Here is a 24,247-nt window from a genome sequence, read left to right as displayed (position 1 = left end):
GTTTTACCGCGTTCTTCAGCGTTGTTTCTAAATGACGTTTCTAAAATCCTCTGCACATTACCTGCCCAGCACCAAACCACAGATAGACAAAGTTAGCAACTAGCTTACTTCAAGCTAACTGTTAAAAAAAAAAAAAACCTGGCTAAAGAGATATTGTTCTCAGGAGTTGAGACCAAAACAGAGCTGAACACTGGTCTTACATTTGTCGGGTGGCCTGAAACACAACTCCAAATGAATGCTGATGTTGCTCTGTGTCTGCTGGATGTGTAGATAGTTTGCTAACATTTTCGCCATATCAACTTTATAAGCTATAACATGTCAATGTTGTGTTTAAATCTTGTTCCACTGTTCCCAAGTGGCCACAAAAAACCACAAGTCCAAGCCTAAAGTATGCAGCTCTGATCACTTTACCTCAAATTGGTCAATTCTTACTCATGAAATTTTAATTTTGATGTAAGACCTTGGGAGTATTCATCAGTATTTATGAATAGCAACAAATCTCCCTCAGATGTAGAATGTCCAGCCATCTGCTTCATCATCAAAGGTCTTTCTTTTATGTCATATACTCATTAAACAAAAACAAACTGAGAATACAGTAGCAGTAATATTCAGCTCTCAGGCTTTGTCAACCCTGCTACCATAGTTGTGTCATTGTCCACGTCGCCACCAGCTAATAAACAGTCATATTATTCTGTCAAAATCTATTAGTTGCTCTTTCTGAATATTGCTCTTCTATGCAAAGTCAAAACACACCCTCTGCCATACCAACGGCACCAGAAATGACAGGATATGTGACTCATTGATTGAGGAATGTTCCTATCAAGTGTGGCACTATGCCGTGCCATCCAGTGTTTGATTCCCAAAATAGAGAGTGACACGTTCATTTTATTTGTGAGGTTACAACAGTTCACTCAGCCATATGGTTTTAATAAAATATTTATTCACATTGATAATGGTAGGTTTTTTGAGTGCATTTTTTACATAACTGTATTTGTGCATGTACGTCATCTTGTATGTGTATTTGTCCTTTTGTGCCTTCTCACAAGCATGCTTATAGTGTTAAAATTCATACGTTTGTGAATGTGGTTTGTGTACTAAAAGAAACATCATCAGTTCTGCATTTTCACTTGAATACTAATATTATTTTTTGTACAATTTCCCTTTCATTTATGAGAAACAGAACCCAAACAAACAGGAAACAAAGAAAGAAAAAACCCAAATGCGAGATCAGGTCTTAGCAGTGGACAGATACATTTGACAGGTGATATCAAGCTTATGAACACATAGCATTCTCACACCAACAGTTAGTATCTCACATTCTACTAATCTATTCTACAACACTATCTCGCATTCCTGAGGAGTTTCCTCCTCCTCCTGCTCCTTTTTTAATTTATCCCCTCTTCCTGTTAACTCCTGTGCTCTTGTCCATGTCCTCCTTCACATGTCCTCGCTCTCTCTTTCTCTCCTGCTCCTCTTTATTCCTGAACATTGAGGATCTGTGCAGACAGTCCGTGGTGCCAGTTCTTCAGCTTGGCAAAGCGGGGCCCCCTCACCTCCGACTCAAACTTCTCTCTGATGGTGTGGAAGGCAGGACAAGGCTGTTACATCAGGTAATATTTGCACTTTTGATTCAATTTTAAAGTTAAACATTGAGTTAGATGAGAAGATTGATACCACTCTCATGTCTGTATAATAAATTGGAAGCTACTTCCAGCAGCTGCTTAGTTTAGCATAAAGCTAAGCTAACCGTCTCTTGGCTGTTCATACTGAACGGACAGATGTGAGAGTGGTATCAATTTTCTCATCTAACTCTTTTTTCAAAATATTGAACTATTTCCTCAAATAGTTTGGCTTTTTTGTCAAATTTTGTGTCAGTTGGTGGAACCCCAGTAGAGCAGCCAGGTAAATATAGAAGTATTGAACTAACATACAAATACCCTTAAAGTCCTCTTCCTTTTTTCCCATCTTACCTCGACTTCTGCAGGGCTTCCTCATCTGGGTCTTGCACTGCATGGAGACAAATGAGCAAGAGGATTTGGTAAGGACTCACTAATGAGATGATAACTGAGTCTGCATAAATGAGGACTGCATAATACTGACTGTATTCAGTGCCAGTGATGTGGGCCAGCATCCTGAAGCTCTTGGACTGCAGGTTGGCAGCACGACGAGCCCATTCTGACATATCCTGGTTTGTCTCTCCTGGCCTTATCACTGCCTGGTAAACCGGAGATGCACAGTCTACCACTGGGTCCTTGACAGGCAGAGCTCCACTGCAGGGCAGAGAGTACTGTTAGAGCTCTGAGTGTGTAGTATGTACTGTGTTTAAAGCCCCCAAATGTAATAGATGATCATAATGTATTAAATTCCCATGATGTAGTATCATCTACAACTGAAGAAATTATATTATTCTAATATTTTTTTCTGTTGTTGGTGTTGTGCCTGAAACTTACGATTTGTTCTCCCTCTAATGGGGGGGGTACAACGTGATATCATGGGATTGCGTATAAGTAGCACGACGGACATTTGCGTGTTATGTCTATGCATTTTAAGCTTTTCATGAATCATTTAACGCTGTTAGATGACGCATTTCATGAGTTTTGGACGTGCAGGAAAGGACGAGGCAAGCAATTCTCATTGGAATGAATAGGTGCCATTTTGGGGTCCAGTATCCAGTTCTAATAATAAATCCATGGTGAAAGTTCTGTGTTTGTTTGACCCACCAACCCTAATTTCATCTCATAGACTATATATAAAAATGTACCACGTGTCTCCACTTCCGCCCACTGTACAAAAATGAAGCCAAAATATCCTGGATATGGGATATTTTTCAAAGGCCTGGAAAAGAAATCAAGATGGACTGTTTCATTTGTCTTTACTTCAATTTCACTAGTGCAATATGTTACAATTATATATGCTTTGTAGTATTGTTCGACATTGTACAGTATGTATGCACTAAACTCTTTTATATTAATTTGTGGTGTCTTTGTTGGTGGAATGTAACTAAGTACATTTACTCAAGTACTCTACTAAAGTACAATTTTGAGGTACTTGTATTTTACTTGTGTATTTCCATTGTATGCTACTTTATACTTCTACTCCACTAAATTTCAGAGGGAAATATTGTACTTTTTACTCCACTACATTTATTTGACAGCAAGTTACTAGTTACTTTTTACAGATTCAAATTAATACAAAATATAACTAATATTAAACAAAAATTAACAAATAAATTCTGACATATTAATGTGCCAGTAATTATGTACAAAATAAAAAATTCAAACATCTTCTATTTGCTGATGGGGAGTCCATGGGCATTATATTTTATTTTAAAGTACCACAATGCACTACAAAGCATTAACATTTAAAAATGTTTCTGTTTCTTTGTAATTACAAGCTTTATTGAATTAGATTTAATTTCATTATGGGAAGCTATTACATTAAGATCAAATAATTGCATTTGTGTTGCTTTACACACAGTGTGTTTGTTCATTGTGCATATACCCTGTCTTAGTGTTGTCCCATAGTTCCATGTCGAAGGTGCCTGTACTGTAGTGTACAGTAGATAGTGGAGTGAGTTTACACAGCAACATGACTGGATAGTGAACTTTAAGCATTTTTTAATGAGTGTTAGAAAAGTGAGTCAATACTGATTTGCCAGTATTCATTTGAAAACCTGTGATTGGATACTCAGAACATTCCCATGCCATGACATCCCATCAGGTTCTCAAGGCTGTGATGCTATTGGCTGCTTTTTTAGAGGAGGACTCCAAAAAAAAAACCCCTGTACACTCTCACACTTTGGCCAAAGTACCTCTAAGTACTTCTTCACACAACCAAGTTCATGATGGCCTCGTGGTTAGTGGGTTTATCCATCAAACAACTTGGTTTGACACACCTCAGAAACGCATAAAAAAACAGAAACACAACAAAATAGACAAAAATAAATGCTGTAGGATTTCCAAATACTTTCAGTGGGATATTAGTTTATGAAACACATGGAGCAATGCACAAGCTGTGATAAAATCATGAGACAAAGGAGACACATGTATGAGGAGAGGCGCGATGGGAAAGGAGTGCTTCTGTACTTACGCCAAGGGGGAGCCCGCCTCCTCACTGAGGTCATAACCAGGAGGGAAGGATGAGGAGGGATGGGTGGAGGACAGCACAGGTGTGGTTGGTTGTTTGTTTGTGGATGGAATGAGGAGAGGAAAGTGGGTGAAAAGCACGGAGAAGCACATTGAACGGACACAGACAACATGGAAAAGCCCGGACATACAGTAAAGTAGACATCCGAGTTGTAGTAGCGTAGGCTTATATGTTCAAATGCTGCTTTCTGTGTTTGGGCTTTTCAGAAAAAGTTCTCTTAAAGGGTTGGTTCATCCAAATTACCAAAAAAACCTTTCTCACTTGCCACAAGTAGTATCTAGCCATGCAGATCGTTTTGGCATTATTTGCCAAAATTTGTTAGGTTATGGGGTATGAGCTGCTGGTTCAATTTCCATTTCAGTTTTCTTTTAAGGATATCCTCAGTGTTCCTCAATACAGAAACATGGGAGTTTCCTGGATAATTTAACAATACTGCAGGTTTATCTTATGACCACCAGTTTTAATTAATGTAAATATTATATTCATATTTCATAGTTTTATTAATTATATTAATAGTTTTCCCATCAGTTTGGTGTGGTGAATGGCTTTAAAGAATATGATACCAGTGAGCCCAGCCAATGTTGCTATGGAGAAAAGCCTGTGCAGTTTAACCAATTTAGTTGGGAACTAAACACCACCAAAATTAATCAAACATTGATCCAGACTCTGAAAGTGAACTGATTCATGTGTATTCTACAAAGCGAAATATTTAGCTTCAGCTCGCTGTTTATGGCCCACGAAACAGAATCTTCAGCTCAGAGAGAGAGAGACAGGAAGGGTAGGGGAGAGAGAGAGGGGATGACATGCAGCAAAGAGCAGCGGGCTGGAATCAGACTTGATATATGGGGCGCGCCTCTTCCAGGTGTGCCACCGGGGCGCCCCTGAATTTTTTTTTAATACAGCGAGTAGCAGAAACAAAATCCCTTTAATCCCCATTATATTGGGGGTAGAGGCAGAAATAAAACCACAACCATCTGCATGGTTAAATACCACTAGCAGTAAGTGAGAAGGTATGCTTTTTTGTAATTTGGGTGAACCGACCCTTTAATTTCTCCCTGCGCAGGCCGGTTTGATCAGTGTGATGTGATGTCAAGTGCGTGAGTGGAGAGAGCGCATAAAAGACTGGAGAGGGGATTAGGTTGATTGTGTGACCTCACCTGTCGTGTCCCTTAGCCTGCGACTGCCCTGCAATGGCGTCCATGATGGCGTCCTGTGAGTACATGCTGATTGGTGTGTTGTACTGGGCGTGAACAATGGTTGCCTTGCCTCCCGGACCCTTCACCTCAATGGGCTTGTGGGTGGACAGGGCTGAGTCTTTCAGAGCTATGGGGTTGAAGCTGGGAGTGTACTCCACACTGTCAGTGTCGTGGGGTCAGAGGTCAGTGGGTCGAAGAGGAGGTGGAGAGGTTTCAGGTGCAGGGGTGAAGATGAGATGTTAACAAATGAGGGGGAGGAGAGGTCACTTTATGGAAGACAAAAATGCTCTAACAGCCATTTCACTGTGACTTTAAAGCCACTATGCATAAAATCTGCGACTTTGGTGCCCTCCAGTGTTAGTATCAGAAAGGACACTGTCGCAAACAGCTATGCACTCCGCTACCACTTCTTGGAAAGGAGCCAGTGTCGGATAGATGGGAAAGGTAACTGGCGTCTTGTATAGTTTTTGGAAGTACAAAATGGTGAAATATTGTATAACAATGTCTTGTATACTAACTGCTAAGACAGTATATACTTTATAGGATTAGTATTTCATATGGTATTGGGACACAGCATGTCTACTGAAAATCTGTGACTTTGTCTATCATGACTCAAAGCTGAATGACAAAACTCTAATGACAAAATACAAGCTTTTACTTGAAGGGAAACAATGATTAAAAGTGACACACCAGTCCAAAGAACACCAAACATGCTAATGTTTGAAACAACCACCAGGCCAGACTGATTATTACCTGCAGGTTTCAAATGACACACACTGAAACACACACGCCGCAGATGATGTTTTACTGATACACACTACCGCCTAACATGGATGTATAAAGGACACACAAAACACCATCACACATGCATTTATATACAGTAATATACTGTAAATCCATTCAAAAGAGGACCAGCAGAGGTGGAAAACATCGGTAGATATCGTAGTACTGTATGAGTTCAGCATGACAATTTTTACTTAATATAAAGTAAAGAAGTATTAGCATTAAAATATATGAAAAACAACCTTAACTCATTTTGGTTCTTTTAAACTATGTTATGTGTAAGTAACTCTCTATTTGGACAAGTCAATGTACTCCATATACTGTAATCTTGCACTGTATAATTTTATGAAGTCTTCACAAAGTATAAGTATAAGTATAAGTTTTGTAAACTCTTTGTCTATAAAGTAACCAGTACTACAGCTGCCAAATGAATGTGAAGTAAATAAAGGAAAAGTAGAAAGTCTCCCACAATTTACTTAAGTGAAGTAGCAGTACCTTAAAATTGTACTGAAGTACAGTACTTGAGTAGATGTACTTTTTTTACTTTCCACTTCTGGGGACCAGATGCTGTTAATAACATGTCTTGAATTTTCAGCCTTTTGAGTTATTGTTGCAGTTCCCTAAAGAAACAAATATCAGCACAATATGCTGTTAAAGTTACATTGAAGCTTTAGTTAAACTTCACGCACATGAATCCATGTTGGACACAACTTCACTTCACACCAAAATCACCACTGACAGAGCTCTAAAAACTAATACTCTCTCTACTGACGTATACTTCATGCACATTAAATACTGAGAAATGTGACAGTACTGACTTTGCAGCTGTGTTTGCGATAACCTGAAACACACCAGAGATGGATGGACAGACAGAAAGAGAGAGAGAAGGAGAGAATGTAATGAATCACCAGAGGTATTTTGGTGATAACAATGGCACCGTGTGCTTGTAGGAAACTATCAGACTAGCAGCTGTTTGTCATCACTGGGATATTTCCCAGCTTTCCCTGCATCACCAGGAGTGACTGGCAAGAGCAGAAGTGTCTCAATCCTCAATCACAAGATGGAGGGGGGGCAGAGACACATTTAGCACAGAACACAACATATACACAACTATACAAACACAACACATACTACCTGATCCACTTATGTCAGAACTGCAGCCGTTAGACGAGTAGACAAGCTGCCATTACTGCAGTGGCACCTCACTTGTAAGATCATGTTTAACACTGTAATGTATATAAAATATTTCACTTTTTAATCTGTCCATCAGATCCTGTACAACCGGGGTTGAAAATATGAAAATCAAAAGCCATTAAAATAAAGGTTACAATCTACAAATCTTAAACTTTGCAACTAAATTTAGTCCAGTTTTAACAGATGATGAGACATCTTTTCTGGGCTGTGCTGTTATCAGCTGCTCCAACAACAAACTGAGACTTTGGAAAGTAAAAGTCATAAGGCTCTGCTCCATGAAATGAAACTTTCCATGAAACTTTCATAAATCATTATTATTAAATCATCATGTTTCGATTGCATTCTTGCTGACAAAGGACAGACCAGGGACCGCTAAAGAACGAGCGGTCTGCCTACGCGAGCCGTTAAAGAGCCACTATCTTGCTTGGTCTTGGTCCTGGCTAAAATTCCACTTTTACAGTATCTTGTGTTTCAGATTTTTACTAAATAATGCATTTCTTCTGATCAGATGGCAAAAGTCATGGAGTTTGATGATGTTAATGTTATTTCATTCCCAAAGGCTATGTCATAACCACTTTCAAACTAGCGCTTTAAGACTAAATAACTTCCACATTTACACAAACTACCTTCATATGTTGGAGGGGACAACTGCAGACCATGATTAACCCAAACATCTCTGCTTTTACTGTCAGTCTAAATGTGTTCAGTTCCACTCTGCCACCGCATTAAAGGCAACAGCGCTTAAGAGCACAACACATAAATCAGCCGGCGGATTTGTCTATACAGTACATGAATGTGTTCAGGGTACAGTAGGTGAAGTGGAACGTGCTCTGCAGCACCTAACACGTGAGTCAGATCCCTACAGAGAGAGGGAGCTATCTCAGGTTTGGCAAGGAGGCATCCAGGGGATTCAGGATGATGGTGTGTAACCAGAGCAGAACATTCCATGACCGTGTACAGCAGCTGCTCTTTCCTGCGTGTGTGTGTGTGTGTGTGTGTGTGTGTGTGTGTGTGTGTATGAGCCAGTGGATTCAGAGTCTCCATGTACTCTGTGAGGTGGGGCCACTGGCATGAGACTGGCGTCATCGCCCTGCAATCTGCCTGGAACACGTTTCCTGACACCTGACTTACCGTTGGCCATTGCTGTAAAGCAGCTCAGCTCCAGAAGGGAAACACATTAGTGAAGACTGATACCTGGATGTGATATGTCAGAGGCCAAGTAGATTGCGCCCTTAAGTAACATGTACAAGTATTCAGTGACTGAGGCTTTACCCATACTCATGCCATCCCAACTGAGGAGAGTCACTCAATGATGGCCACAACTTATAACTCCCACCAAACTCTAGTCATTGCAACATGTAGTATAGTCAGAGTAAAGGCACTGCTGATTTGGCCCTACAGTCCCACAAAAAGACAACAAAAGCCTTTTTATGAGACCCAAATGTGCAAATGCGTACTCTAAAAATAACCAGGTAAAACTTCAATAATACCTGTTTTATGACAGGGTCATTCTAATGGAAAGTGCAAATGCAAAGCATAATCTGGTGATATTTTTCTTATTGTCAATAAATCCCATTAAAAAAACCCAAAACCAACAATGAACTGAGCCAACTAACAAGTATTGTCTGTGTAACCAAAGCCTGATAAAGTTCATTCCTATACCGTTGCAGTGAGTGACATGTTTCTTCATTAAGATGAACATGGGGACAGTAGTTCATCTCACATACTCCGCTGCTGCTGTAAATACTCACTAGAGCACCAAATGTGTATTAATCCGCGTAACGTTCACTAAAAATTACAGTGCCAAGCTGTTTTAGGAAATTACTGAACCTTTTTAAAAAACAGAAGATTTATGTTTTTGGTAGGGACAAATAGGCCTGGTGTCACAGACAGGGTAGGGAAGTCAGAGAACTCATTGATGGTTTTGGTCTTTTCATGGTATTTATTCACCATTATTCTTTCAAATAAACATCCTGATTTATTATAGGAGCCTCAAACCTCAAAACTTAATAAAGTGGCCCAACAAATTTGCATTCTCATAATTCCAAAATGGATAAAGAAAGAGCAACACACAATGGCGGCATATCTTGGGAGTCAAAACACCTGCACCCATTGTTTTCTATGTAAGCCAACACACCGGTGGTGGTTTGACTGCTGTACGATGCTTTCAGTGTACTACGGGCTGTTATTTTTTAAATGTGTAATAGCCTGCAAATAGCCAAATGGCCAAATATATCAAAATAGGGTTGGGTATCTTCGAAAAATTTTATTATGACAGCATTATAGAACTGAAGCGATAAGTGTTAAGTAATCTTTTAAGCAAAAATTCACTGGTTCACGGGTGCAGTTCTTAGTATTCTGTGATAGTAAATTGAATCTCAGTGGGTTTTGTACAATTGGTCGGACAAAACTAAATATCTGAAGATGTCAGTTTGGACTCTTGGAACTGATGAGCATTTCTTAATATTTGCTGACATTCTATATACAAAACAATAAATCAATTAGTCAAAAAAAAAATCATTGTTAGTTACAGAATATCCCTAGAATATTTAAATACATTTAAAAACCAAAACAAAGTAAAGTTCATATTTTTAAATCATTTAAGATATCGCTAGTGACTGAGGCCTTTCAGTATGCATCAGTTTGCTTTCGCCTCATGGCGACTCTTCTGTAGTAACAAATCATCACCTTCCTGTAACCTCACCAGAAAATTAAAAACCACCAAAAAAAGTTTTACAAGCAAGTCTCTGGATTTCAAACTCTGTCCTGGGCTTTGCATTTGCAACAGCTTGAAGATAAAAAGCCTCATAGAGGAAAATCAAGGAGCTGAAACAGCAAAAAGAGTTCATTATTTCAGCATCATCTCCCTGGTTTAATTTTATTTTACTGTAAATGAGTCTGTACCATCCACAAGAACTGAAGACACCAACAGCTCATTCATATCCTCTTCTAACCACTGTCCACTTGAATATCATTTTATTTTGAATCACCTTTTGGAAAGCATCTGAGACATTTGAATGGGGAGCTGAGGCCACTTGACCTTTAGTAAAGCATCTCAGATCTACCTGTAGTCTGATCTCCTGCTATTCTATTACCTGGAGTCCAGCCAGGTATGTTTGTGTGTACGCTCCCTAAATAGTGCCCTCTGTGAGAGGAATGAATGCTGGGAAAGTTCTGAGTATATTTTCTCATCCTGGTCTTGTTAATGTGAGGTTAAATGGGGAAGGTGTGATGTGCATTTGCTTCAATGACCAGAGTGTAAAGCAGTACTTTTGTTAAGTTTTGTTACGTCAGCTTGGTTGATGTGTTGGTTTTTGGGTTATCCCTGAAGATGTTAAATCTTCTTCTATCAGTAATTGGAGGTTATGTATCGTTATGGTAACCTACCCCAAAGACGAAACTGCTGAGGCTGCCGATCCCTCTCCCAACTTGCCCTGCAACAGCACCATTTCTCTGAGAGTTTCGGGAGAGTAGAGGCCAATTGGGGAATTATACTGCCCCGGCTGGCCTGGTGGAGATGCAGCGAATGGTGTGGAGGAGGCATTAGCTTTGAGCGGGGTTGAGAGGAGCTCTGGATCTTTTTTAGGGACTTGGAAGAGATTCCTTTTGGAGAGCTTTTTATCCTGGAAAATTTCATAGGACACTGGCTGCTCCATTTGAACTTCTCCAAAATGTTTAGGCCCGACCATCTTTTTCACTTTTTCTAACTCCTTAAAAAGACGGGAAGAGGTCAAGATAGATAGAAAATAAAGCTTTAAAGTTAAATGAGAGTAAAGGTATCAGCTTGTTTTGTCTTCATTTTAATTTCATTTGGTCTGTGTTTTTGGTTTGCTGACCTCTGACCTCTGCACAGAGCTCCCTGCAGTTGCACTATGAAAATTGTCACTAGAGGGCAGCAGGACACTGCCTGCTGGCACCATGTAAGACTAGTGAAGATGATGTTCTCACAAACATGGGACAAGAATACCACGTATTACAGACATACATACAAACATGTACAAGTATGCAGATATACATAATGTGTATTATTTATTCATTATTGTTGTGGGTGTGTATACCTTCTGGTGGGCGATGACTGGCATTGGTGAGTCCATTCTTGGAGTTGCTGTGGGAACTGGTGCAGGACGTCTTGATCTGAAGATTAGACAACAAAATATCCCTTTGAAATATAATGTTAAGTCACATTTTGTCACTTTTTATTAACAATTTATATGTATTTTACCAAAAAAGAAAAAAAAACAACCCTTAACAAATTATGAGAGCCAATTGGGGCATTCATCTGTAGGTACATTTAAATGATTGTTTTTAGTATATATACATAGCCCCAGCTGAAGCAACATGTGTGGCCATTTTTAACACTACCTCCTAAACTCCCAAAATGTCCACACTGATTTGTTTTTTTCCTGTTCTTTCTGCAGGTAATGTCCAGTACCTTAAAATTAGCTTCTGCATCATCTACCTAAGTTTGTGGAGACACGTGTTTTGGTGTTTGTGTGCTGGTTGTTTACTTCTGCATGGTGAGTGACAGTTTGTTGGAGGCAGACTTGATCTTGTTTTGGGCCTCCAGGTGCGTCATCCCTTCGGTGCTGACCCCATCGATGGCTGAGATGATGTCGCCCTGGGCCAGGCTGCCACTCACTGCCTTGCTGCCCGGAGTTATCTATGGAGGGGTCGACAGAGCAGGTCACACTGGAACCACTGACAGATTCCTCAGGAAACACACAAGCAACTGAAAAACATGTGCAGTTACACAAACATATGCATGAATGCTGGATTTATTCCCCAGGGTGGGTGTGAAATAAGAAACTTGTGAAAAATGTAAATTAAAATAATCAGTTCATTTGACTGCTAATTTGTGCTGGAAACCCCAGGTGAAAACAGCATTGATGTGTGTTCCTCTGAGATGTAGTGCCTCACTCCACATAGTTATTTATGCTGTGTGTGCAAAATAAACTAATTCATCAGCTCTGCATATGAAGGGCTGGATAAAATTTCTGTGTTAAGTTGATCAATAGAGTGGAACCACATTTTATCTAATCAGTCCCACCACTGCAAATAAGGCTGTCTGCCGCTAAAATAAATAAAAAAGTAAAAAAGCAGCAGGATTTCTAGTAACAAAGCCATAAAGTATGCTTATTTCTGATGTTAAGAATAATATTGTTTTGTAATTTCATGTTTGCTATTGGAATGGACCAAGCAGGAGTCCAATAGCAGAGGCCAAAACAGGGATAGCTGAATCCTGCTGTAGCTCTGCTACAAAGCCAGACGTTAGCACTTAAACTACACAGAGAGGAGGTTTAAGTGAGCCCAGAGGCCTGGGGCATACAGTATTGGGTCTAGGCTTACAGTCAACTCGTTAAAGAGTTAAAAATAAGCAATGCTGTTGATGCCTGCCTGGCTTCACTGTGATTGACCCTACTGAGCCCCCCTCCATCCCCCAAATACACATACACACACACACACCATACCACTCCCACACACCTGCTACTGACAATCAGACAATCAAGACTTCTTTGATTCTATCTTTTTTATATTTACATTAAGCATAGTCCTCCTCTCTACAAGCCACACTTTCCCTTTATTATGTCATCATGTCTCATAACATAATGCTCTCTGTTCTGCTTTTGCTTAGATTGTCACTCACATCCTTGTTCCTCCTCTCAAACTTTTTGTCTGCTTTTTGCATGTCTTTTTCTCCCTTGGAATTACAGGCATTATGCCTGTGTGTGTAGAAACGTGTGTGTGTGTGTGTGTGTGTGTGTGTGTGTGTGTGTGTGTGTGTGTGTGTGTGTGTAGAAAGCAGAGTGACAGCAAGTGGGAGTAGGCAAAAAAGCAAGGTGATATCAGGTGGAGAAAAATGATTTCTGCTCAGCTGCCTCTGTGTAATCTAACACACATGGAGACACATAACACATGCATGTTTCCATATGCATCAAACACTTCAATTATAACAGATCACAAACAGGAAAAGGATATGAAGACTGATTCCTTTAAACAATTGAAATAAAAGAGCAACACTGTCTTGGGTTTTGGAGTTTTCTTTTAAAAAATGTTTCATCTCTCAAAATGTGTTATATCAATCTATAAAAAGATAATCCTTCCATCAATAATTGATCACAGTAGCCAATCACCAGAGAGCTGTTTTCATTCATTGAGCCTCAAGAGAGCATGTAAATAGACTTAAGTGTCATGGATGACATGTTTGAGGTAACTATTTCAGCCTTTTTTCATAATTTGAATTATGACAACCCCACTAATATTCATATATAATCACTGGACAGCAGAAAAACAGTTTGGTGTGTCACATATTTAATGGCCTTCAGCTTGGCTAACAAGATGGAAAGCATCCACTGTCTTCATTCCTCTTTCCTTTCTTAGTTCTTAGCAAGAGTAGACTGAAATCCAAACCGTGGTGGTGTTACGTCAAACTGTAATGGCACCCCAAGTTGTCACGTCAAGCTGCAGTGTTTTATGTTAACCTGTCTGAGCCCAACATGACCACAGGATGAACACAAATCCAATGATACAATGTCATACTGGACATGGATCAAAGCTCCCCCTGGTTGCCTAAGACCGGAATCAGAAGACAGTCAACTAACAGATGTCTGGAGCTGTGAATCAATATAACACAGGCTGATCACCAGCTGAGCATCAATCAGGACTCAAGAATGAGGAGCTGGAGGTGAGAGGGAGCAGAGTTAATGTCCACACTGTTCTACTCAGGTAAGCGTCATCCCCTCCACCTTCTTCCCTTCCTCTCTCTCATCCCCTGAATCTATCAATTCCTCCATCCATTCACTCCTTCACAATGACGCTGTCCTCTCAGGAGCAGTTCCAAAAAGGTGAAATTGAAACTGACTATAAGCGAGGAATAAAGCTTACTAAAGGTAACACAAGCTGCCGTTAGCTTCCTCGCTCTCCTCGCTTCTTCCCTTTCCCATTTCCACCCCTCTCCATCCATCCACCTCTTCTCCAGTGCTATTTAAAGGAAACACTGTAAATACACCAGCAGTCCTGCCAGAGAGAGAGAGAGAGAGAGAGAGAGAGACCCACTCTCTCTGCTGCAGAAGTTAAAACTAGTTAATTTGCTGTTGTCATTTGTAGAGTGACACTTCATTTTCCCCACTTTTAAAAATATTTATCTATATAAATATATCTATATATTTATCTACACTGATGGCTGAGAATGTTTTAATGTACATATAATAAAATAGAGTATTTATCTTTTTGTTATAATTTAGTTTCTTTAGTAAATCAACTTGTTTGTCTGCTGTTATTAGCGACAGTAGTAACAAGTCTGTAACTTTGCCATGTTGTAGTTGATGTAATGTAATTTTTTGGAATGACATGTCATTTGTATGAGATCATCCTGAATTGATCATTTGACTGTGCTGAGCTAAAAAATAAGTTTCTCTTTAGATGATTAATCAAGCCAGTTATGACCTGTCAAACTAAAATTTGAGGGTGAAATAGACATTTGAGCTTGCATGTAAAGTAATCGAAGTATATATTGTATTCATTTTTTAAAGAGCAATGTTCAAGAAAACTAACAGCAGTAAAAGTTGACCAATGCAGCAGCAACTCGACTCCAGTAAAATTATTCCACTCTAGAGATTACATCTGAGCTTCCCTGTCATCATCATGCACAGCAACATTACATAACCACTGCTCAGCCACTGCTCACACACACAAATCACACTTGTGCACACACAAATCACACAAATATACAGTATGCACATGCAGAGATGCAAGCTTGATGAAGCTTGAACATGCAACAAGTTATTGCCAAACCATGTGAAAAAGTAATTTTCAGGTAAAAAGGATACAAAGTGGGCTAAATTTGGTTTGAAAAATGAAAGTTTTCAGATGGCTAGGTTACACTTAACTGTTTGAAGGACTGAATGTTACAGTGTAGGAGGTCCTGTAATAAACCTAAGTTAAATGTTACCCACACGTCTGAGACACCTACACGTATTTTCACCAAAATGTTGCTTACTCAGCTATTCAAGCAGGAAAATGTGATAAAGTTAAGCTTTTTGAAGTTGAAGGGCTAAGCTGGACATGATCGGTTCAGTGTTTACATCACTGTGCATCTTGTATGTTGGTTTTTATTTTCTTTGCGTAGATCAATTGCCTAAGTCAGTCACCATATTCAGTCAGTGTGCCATAGTCTGTGTTGAAGATCTTCAGTTTAGTTTGAAATCATTTGTGAGCTATTTTGTTAAATTTCATCATAATGTAACACTGCCAGTGCATTGCTTTGTCACAGCGGATTATCAGTTTGCTAATGTTTGTGTGCCATGTTGTCAATGTCCCATTGCTTTTACTTATTCTTTATTTGTAAGTTGCTTTGTGACAACAAATCTCAGCCTGTGAGTGACTCTGTCCTTACCCTGGAGATGGTGAGTGGCATGTTGAAGTCCTTTCCTCCCTGTAGTCTGAAGCCCCATGGAGCGGGGCCATTCAGAGTCACTGTGTACGTAGTCATCTTCGGTTAAACGTCAACACTCCTCCTGCTGTCTGTGTGGTTTCTCCTCCTTCTTGGTGTGCCCTTGTTCCCCGTCCTCCCCTGCTATCCTTTTGCCCTGGTCGCTTCTTCTTTGTCAGCCCTGGCTTCACTACCTTCTCTCCTCGTCTGCTCCTAGCTCTCAGGACAAACACCCTGGGGTGGCGGTGGTGCTGGTGGGTGGGTGGGTCAGGTGCTGTGGAACCTCTGTGGTACAAACGGAGGGTCACACATAGGCATGCATTTGTGCACACAAATACACACAGATACACACATGTGTAGATACACACACACACACACAGACACAGAAAGAGAGTGTAGAGCCAAGCTGAGCCACTGCAGAAAAAAACGTAGACTATTTCTCCTTATTAGAGCCACAAAAAAAACCCTCAAGCTCAATCAAAAACTCTCTCAACAAACCTCAAATCTGAGAAACTCTCAAAAGTCAACTTTAAATGTACTATTAAGATGCAGTTTCTTGCCTGCAGAGTTGCTGAGGGTGAGGGACAGACAGCCTAAGAATAGCCGAGGTGAGCAGAGACACAGGGGCCCTGGTCCTTATAAGGCCTGTAACACGAAGCCCCAGAATGCTTCACTGCCGATTCACATTGCCAATATAGACCCCTCTTACTGCAACACATTCTCTCTCTCTCCCTCTCTCTTTCTACCTCTCTTAGTGCTATCAGTTCATGCTGCTAGCACCTTATTATCCGTAATCAGTCTCTGTGCACTGATGGCAGTCGCTTTTCAGTCTTGCAGTCTTTTGTTCTGCTTGAGAAAGGAAACAACAAAGTACCCAGCGCCGATTCCCTAGAAACACCCCCATCAAGCTGAATGAGCTGCCAGTACTGTGTTTGTGCGTGTGTGTGTTTGTAATACGGAGAAATTCAATTAGCAGCCAACCACAGCTGTTAAGGCTAAGGGAAGACAAACAGCGGATTCTGACATTGTTTAATAGGTGGTGAGAGACTTGTTGCATTTTTTAAAATCACATCCTGATATTTTTTGTGAATATTTGTGACACACACACACACACCTTGAGAAGTTTGTGTTCTGGTGTGATGCTAAACACCTGATTTTAAATGTTGAAAAAGACACAGGAGATGGTGTTTGATCCCTAAGCTGTAAGTGAACATGAGCCAGTAATCATCTGTCACTAATCTATTACTCAAGACAGCGCTAATCAATACCTATGACTAGAGGTCAATATTGATGACCTTCACATCTATTCTAGTAGATGTACTTTAAGGTTTCTGGTGTTAAAATTACATACAATTTCAATTCAATTCCCACTTGGTACTTAATTTATTTTCTGACCTGTATTATAGTGTATTATATTTTTTGCTAGTACTTCTATTCCTGTGTGCACTGACGTAAAGGTGAGCTGCTGTAACAAAAGAGTTTCCCCTTGGGGATCAATAAAGTATTTCTGATTCTGATCCTGAATTCAATTTTATTTATATAGTGCCAATTCATAACAGAAGTTATATCATTGCACTTTTCCTATAGAGCAGGTCTAGACTGTACTCTTTATAATTATTAATTACAGAGACCCAACAAATCCCACCATGAGCAAGCACTTGACGACACTGGCAAGGAAAAACTTATTTCATTTAACAGGCAGAAACCTCAGGCAGAACCAGACTCAATGGTGGGCGGCCGTCCGCCACTGCCGTGTTAGGTTTTGAGAGAGGGGGGTATAAGAATAACAATGATAGTAATGGTAACAGAGCCAAAAACAACAATTTTAGTAGCAGTTGTCAAGCAGGAACACGGGGGCAGCTGGTGGCCCACAACCACAGATCCAGACTCTGCAGCTCCGGAGGTAGAAATACTTGCTGAAAGCGACAGAAGGCGAGAGGAGAGAAACGAGAACGCACAGAACTACGGGAGAATGAAGATGTAGAGTTAGCAACATGCAGTAATAGGATGAAAATGCATACAGATGGAGAGGAGGAGAGAAGAAAGAGGTGCATCATGGGAAGTCTCCAGGTCCATTAAATACAAAGCTACAGCCAGAATACCGTTACCACAAATCCTGGAAACAGGGGTAAACAGCTAGCTACTGTAGGCTCTGTCCAAGGTTTAAAAAATCTGCCTACCAGCACCTCAAAATTTTACTAATTGACTTTTTTTAATTCGCCGAATTAGCTATTAGCTGTTGTTATCTGTCAGATCCCTGGATTTTATATGGTGCAAAGTACTAGAGTTGTGGTTAGTTTTGCACAGAATCTGTTGAGGAAGAAACACTTGTTTTAAGATAAGACAGCTTACACGGTTACTGCGTGTTTATGGCTGTTTAATGATTTGTGTGAGGCTCTGTAATTAGTGCTGTGGTGATCAGTTTGACATGCATTAAAAGGTTCAGTGTGGAAAAATTCAAACAGGTGTGCAGAGTCTCTTTTCATGATCTTGTGTACTGTATATGTGTGTGTGTTTTGCATAGTCTGTTATTTTGTGTATTTACTGTATTTGTAATTTTATTGAGCTGTATATTTATTCACGTCTTTTTACTGCATAATTAGGGCTGATCTACAGCAAGATGACGTCCAAGTTTCCCCACGGGACAGTAAAGTAATTAGAATAAGAACCTCTTGCACACACAATCAGCCATTTCTCTTACCACAGAAAGACACACACAATGAAAAACACACTCTGGTGTACACATGGTGTGATGAATAACAAGCATGATTACACACCAGAGGTGTCACTGTTGCTTTTGTCACTCCTTCCCTTCACACTTGTGTACAATCGCACAACTTCACATGTACACACACACACAGACGTTGAAGGGTGGCCACTAAAGAGCCTGCAGCCCTGCTACTGTAGAATTGGACGCACTGTGGGATGGAGAGGGCGGAGGAAGACAGAGACACAGCAAGATTTCAGAAGCAAAATGTTTACCAAAATAATATACTCTCCGACCACCAACAAAATTCAATATTTATTCAGAGGGAAAAAACGGACATTGCCATGGAAGCAGCAAAACAAACAAACAACGCATGAAACCAAACCTGCCTCCTCTTTTTATGTTATCTTTTATCTTCTGTGGGTTTCACCTTTACTGTTACATTCAACTACCTTAATTAATAAAATTCAGAAGACCCTTATGGATTATTTAAAATCAAGGCCAGTTACGTCGCCCGGATTGGCGCTACCGGGGCCCCACCCTGGAGCCAGGCCTGGGGTGGGTGCCCGACGGCGAGCGCCTGGTGGCCGGGCCTTTCCCCACGGGGCCCGGCCGGGCACAGCCCGAAGGAGCGACGTGGGGCCGTCCTCCCGTGGACCCACCACCCGCAGGGAGGATCCGTAAGGGGCCGTGCAGAGAGATCTGGGCGGCAGTCGAAGGCAGGGGCCGGTGACCAGATCTCCGGACACAGAAACTGGCTCTAGGGACATGGAATGTCACTGGCTGGGGGGGAAGGAGCCTGAGCTTGTGCGGGAGGTTGAGCGTTACCGGCTAGATATAGTCGGCCTCGCCTCCACGCACAGCCTGGGCTCTGGAACCCGTCTCCTCGAGAGGGGCTGGACGCTCCATTTCTCTGGCGTTGCCGGTGGGGAGAGGCGGCGGGCTGGTGTGGGCCTGCTCATAGCCCCACAGCTCAGCCGTCACGTGTTGGAGTTTACCCCAGTGAACGAGAGGGTCGCGTCCCTCCGCCTCCGGGTGGGGACAGGTCTCTCACTGTTGTGGCGCCCACGGGGCGAACAGCAGTGCAGAGTACCAGGCCTTCTTGGAGTCCCTGGGAGGGGTACTAGACAGTGCACCACCCGGGGACTCCGTTGTTCTACTGGGGACTTCAACGCCCACGTGGGGTCGCGACAGTGACACCTGGAGAGGGGTAATCGGAAGGAACGGCCCCTGATCTGAACCCGAGCGGTGTTCAGTTGTTGGACTTCTGTGCTAGTTACAGTTTGTCCATAACTAACACCATGTTCAAGCACAAGGGTGTCCATCAGTGCACGTGGCACCAGGACACCTAGGCGGAGGTCGATGATCGACTTTGTTGTCGTATCATCTGACCTCCGCCGCGTGTCTTGGACACTCGGGTGAAGAGAGGGGCGGAGCTGTCAACCGATCACCACCTGGTGGTGAGTTGGATCCGCTGGCGGGGAGGAAGCCGGACAGACTTGGCAGGCCCAAGCGTATCGTGAGGGTCTGCTGGGAACGTCTGGCGGAGCCCTCTGTCAGCAGGGTCTACAACTCACACCTCCGGAGAGCTTCTCCCAGATCCCGGGAGGTTGGGGACATTGAGTCCGAGTGGACCATGTTTTCCACCTCCATTGTCGATGCGCGCGGCTCGTAGCTGTGGTCGCAAGGTTTCTGGTGCCTGTCGCGCGGCAATCCCCGAACACGGTGGTGGACGCCGGAAGTAAGGGATGCCGTCAGGCTGAAGAAGGAGTCCTATCGGGCCTTGTTGGCTCGTGGGACTCCCGAGGCAGCTGACAGGTACCGGCAGGCTAAGCGTGCTGCAGCCCGTGCGGTCACAGAGGCAAAAACTCAGGACTGGGAGAGGTTCGGAGAGGCCATGGAGGAGGACTATCGGTCGGCCTCAAAGAAATTCTGGCAAACCGTCCGACGGCTCAGGAGGGGGAAGCAGTTCTTCACCAACACCTTGTACGGTGCGGGTGGAGAGCTGTTGACCTCGACTGGGGATGTTGTCGGACGATGGAAGGAATACTTTGAGGATCTCCTCAATCCCGCTGTCACGTCTTCCGAAGAGGAAGCGGAGGCTGGGGACCGGAGGCGGACTCATCCATCACCCTGGCCGAAGTCACTGAGGTTGTTGGCAAGCTCCTTGGTGGCAAGGCTTCGGGGTGGATGAGATCCGTCCTGAGTATCTTAAGTCTCTGGATGTTGTGGGACTGTCTTGGCTGACACGTCTCTGCAACATCGCGTGGCGATCTGGGACAGTGCCTCTGGACTGGCAGACCGGGGTGGTGGTCCCTCTGTATAAGAAGGGGACCGGAGGGTGTGTTCCAATCACAGAGGGATCACACTTCTCAGCCTCCCGGTAAGGTCTATTCCAGGGTACTGGAGAGGAGAATTCGTCCGATAGTCGAACCTCGGATTCAGGAGGAGCAGAGTGGTTTTCGTCCCGGTCGTGGAACACTGGACCAGCTCTATACTCTCCATCGGGTGCTCGAGGGTTCATGGGAGTTTGCCCAACCAGTCCACATGTGCTTTGTGGATCTGGAGAAGGCATTCGACCGTGTGCCCCGGGCGCTTTGTGGGGAGTGCTCTGGGAGTATGGGGTCCGGGGCCCTTTGCTAAGGGCTGTCCGGTCCCTGTATAACGGAGCAGGAGCTGTGTTCGCATTGCCGGCAGTAAGTCAGACCTGTTCCCGGTGCATGTTGGACTCGCCAGGGCTGCCCTTTGTCACTGGTTCTGTTCATAATTTATATGGACAGAATTTCTAGGCGCAGTCAGGGGCCGGAGGGTGTCGGTTTGGGAACCACAGGATCTCATCTCTGCTGTTTGCAGATGATGTCGTTCTGATGGCTTCTTCAAACCAGGACCTGCAGCATGCACTGGGACGGTTTGCAGCCGAGTGTGAAGCAGCTGGGATGAGAATCAGCTCTTCCAAATCTGAGGCCATGGTTCTTGACCGGAAAAAGGTGGTTTGCTCTCTTCGGCGTGGGTGGGGAGTCCTTGCCCCAAGTGGAGGAGTTTAAGTATCTCGGGGTCTTGTTCACGAGTGAGGGACGGATGGAGCGTGAGATTGACAGGCGGATCGGTGCAGCGTCTGCAGTGATGCGGGCGCTGTATCGGACCGTTGTGGTAAAGAAGGAGCTGAGTCGAAAGACAAAGCTCTCGATTTATCGGTCAATCACGCTCCTGCCCTCACCTATGGTCATGAGCTTTGGGTAGTGACCGAAAGGACAAGATCGCGGATACAAGCGGCCGAAATGGGCTTCCTCCGCCGAGTGGCTGGGCGCTCCCTTAGAGATAGGGTGAGGAGCTCAGTCACACGGGGGGAGCTCGGAGTAGAGCCGCTGCTCCTCCACGTCGAGAGGAGCCAGCTGAGGTGGCTAGGGCATCTGATCCGGATGCCTCCTGGACGCCTCCCTCGGGAGGTGTTCTGGGCATGTCCCACCGGGAGGCGGCCCCGGGGAAGACCCAGGACACGCTGGAGGGACTATGTCTCTCGGCTGGCCTGGGAACGCCTCGGGATCCCCCCGGAGGAGCTGGAGGAAGTGTCTGGGGCGAAGGAAGTCTGGGAGTCCCTGCTTAGACTGCTGCCCCCGCGACCCGGCCCCGGATAAGCGGAAGAAGATGGATGGATGGATGGATGGTTTCACCTTTACTGTTACATTCAATTTTTAAACTACAGTATATCTCATCTTGCCACATATATGCTTTGATTTTTTTCACTTACTTGTTTTCATTGATTTGTTTTTGTTTCATTATAGTATAATACACATACCTTTTTTTCTTTTTCCAGTAGTAGAATATAATTAAGTAAATTTACTCAAGTACTGTACTTAAGTACAGATTTGAGGCACTTTACTAGTACTTAGCATGAGTATTTCCATTTCATGCTACTTCATACTTCTACTGCACTACATTTCAGTGGTGTATATTGTACTTTTAACTCCAATACATTTATTTGATAACTGTTGTTACTCTGCATATTAAGATTTTACATACCAAACATGTGATCAGCTGATGAACTGTTGTAGATTAAACTACCCAGTATATAAAGTAGTTAAAAATAGCTAAACTTCGAGAAAATACAACAGTAAAATGCTGCTTACACATTAATGCATCAGTAATAACAATCCAATAATATATAATAATATAACGTAAATTTAAGGGACCATTTTTCTGCAGAATGAGTACTTTTACTTTTGATACTTTATGTAAATTTTGGTAATATTACATACTTTTACTTAAGTGACATTTTCAGTGCAGGACTTTGACTTGTAATTGAGTATTACGATATTGCAGTATTACTACAATTTACTTAAGGATCTGAATGCCTCCTCCACCACTGTTTTCCTACAAATTTGGAATTATTATACCTACACTGTAAACCTTTTACAACATGCTTTGGCAATATTAAATTGCATTTATATCAATACAACAGACTTGAATTTGAGAGTGAGAAGACAAAATGCAGATGTTAATGGATGTGAATGACAGAATAATCTCTGTCTCCCCCACCCACTTACACCCTCTACTTGTGCAAATCGAGTACCAACTCTCACCTCCGCAGGGCGCCATAGTTCTGCAGGGAGGCCTATTCAGGTCAAACAACATGCAGGATAAATGTCTATAATACTGCTTTCTGAGCATGTATTATGTTGGACAGATGCCACTCTGTTATCTGACATCAGGATGTTCCAGCTGTTAACGGCTGTGCTGGATGGATCTCTTCCATTCATGAAAGTGACTTAATGATTTCGGAATATATTGGTGAGTCGACACTACAATCATTATGATGCTGCACGTGAATTTGTGTATGTGAATTCATATGTATGAGCAGAGCAAGTTGGTGTTTAGTTTTTTTGCCAAACAAAGATATATTTGAGTTTTGGACTGTTGGATAGACAAAATAAACAATTTGACGACATCACCTTGGCAAATTGTGATGGACATTTTTAACTATTTTCTGACATTTTATTGACCAAATGATTCACTGAGAAGCAACATATTTATTTAGAAAAATAAATAACACAAAACATTTTGTACAAAGAATACAAAATCAACATGAAACCATCACTTCATAAAACATCACTTCATTAAAGCAGAATTTAAATTTCATATATATAATTATATATTTGTTTTGTCATAATGCCAAAACTTTAGCCATGACATTTAAAAACATGTAATTTTCTACATTCAATGATAGGTACTGCAGGACAAATGTATCAACCTTTGTTGCCTCATTAACTAACATTTTAATCTTAAATTTGACTGTTTATCATTTAACATAAAAATGACAGGATGTGTCAGATTTAATTCGACTTGTGAACAGAACAGTTATTACAATCATAGTAAATGATTCTGCAATCTTAGGAATGTCAAAAGGAACTGCAATGTACAGAAGTTGAGAAAAAGAGCTTTGGAAATGTGACGTTCAAAGAAAAGGATATTAAAACACAGTTGGTGAGGTGGTTCTGTATGTCTGTCTATTATGAGGTCTATGATAACAACCCTGAAACCACACACTTAGAACAGGAAAGTCATTTAGCAAACTGTCACCTGTAGTAGATATTAGTATGGCATCAAGAGAAAGTACAGTACTGAGTCCAGTTCTTCAGCTTCAGACACACATAATCATACTTGCTCTCACATACTTACACCGTGTTGGATAATGTACTATGATACATTTGTGACCTGATTTGTCAGCTCTGTGGTACTTCATGTCACCAGGAATGGAAAAATCAATAATAAAGAGCCAGAGGGGAAACAAAAACT

The 24,247-nt window shown here is 42.1% G+C and overlaps 1 protein-coding gene across 4 annotated transcripts; it reads right to left on the bottom strand.

Annotated features, from left to right (window-relative positions):
- Positions 1-918: 918 nt before the first annotated feature.
- On the bottom strand, positions 919-16,361 carry ldb3b (LIM domain binding 3b). 4 transcript variants are annotated; one of them, XM_044177921.1, is made up of 10 exons: positions 16,246-16,357; positions 15,712-16,032; positions 11,828-11,979; positions 11,378-11,453; positions 6,944-6,966; positions 5,304-5,501; positions 4,090-4,113; positions 2,101-2,270; positions 1,971-2,007; positions 919-1,572 (listed from the first exon to the last, which is right to left on the bottom strand). In XM_044177921.1, exons 2-10 carry the CDS (start codon positions 15,805-15,807, stop codon positions 1,476-1,478), a joined length of 873 nt encoding a protein of 290 aa, XP_044033856.1. In that variant the 5' UTR covers positions 15,808-16,032; positions 16,246-16,357; the 3' UTR covers positions 919-1,475. The 4 variants fall into 4 exon arrangements, with proteins under 4 accessions (XP_044033856.1, XP_044033858.1, XP_044033857.1 ...); XM_044177923.1 differs by lacking the exon at positions 4,090-4,113 and having other exon boundaries at positions 16,246-16,356; XM_044177922.1 differs by lacking the exon at positions 16,246-16,357 and having other exon boundaries at positions 15,712-16,058.
- Positions 16,362-24,247: the final 7,886 nt, after the last annotated feature.

This window comes from Siniperca chuatsi, linkage group LG20 (assembly GCF_020085105.1).
Source record: "Siniperca chuatsi isolate FFG_IHB_CAS linkage group LG20, ASM2008510v1, whole genome shotgun sequence".
Taxonomy (NCBI): domain Eukaryota; kingdom Metazoa; phylum Chordata; class Actinopteri; order Centrarchiformes; family Sinipercidae; genus Siniperca; species Siniperca chuatsi.
Note: the sequence above shows the minus strand (reverse complement) of the source record. Positions and strands in the feature narration are given on the sequence as shown.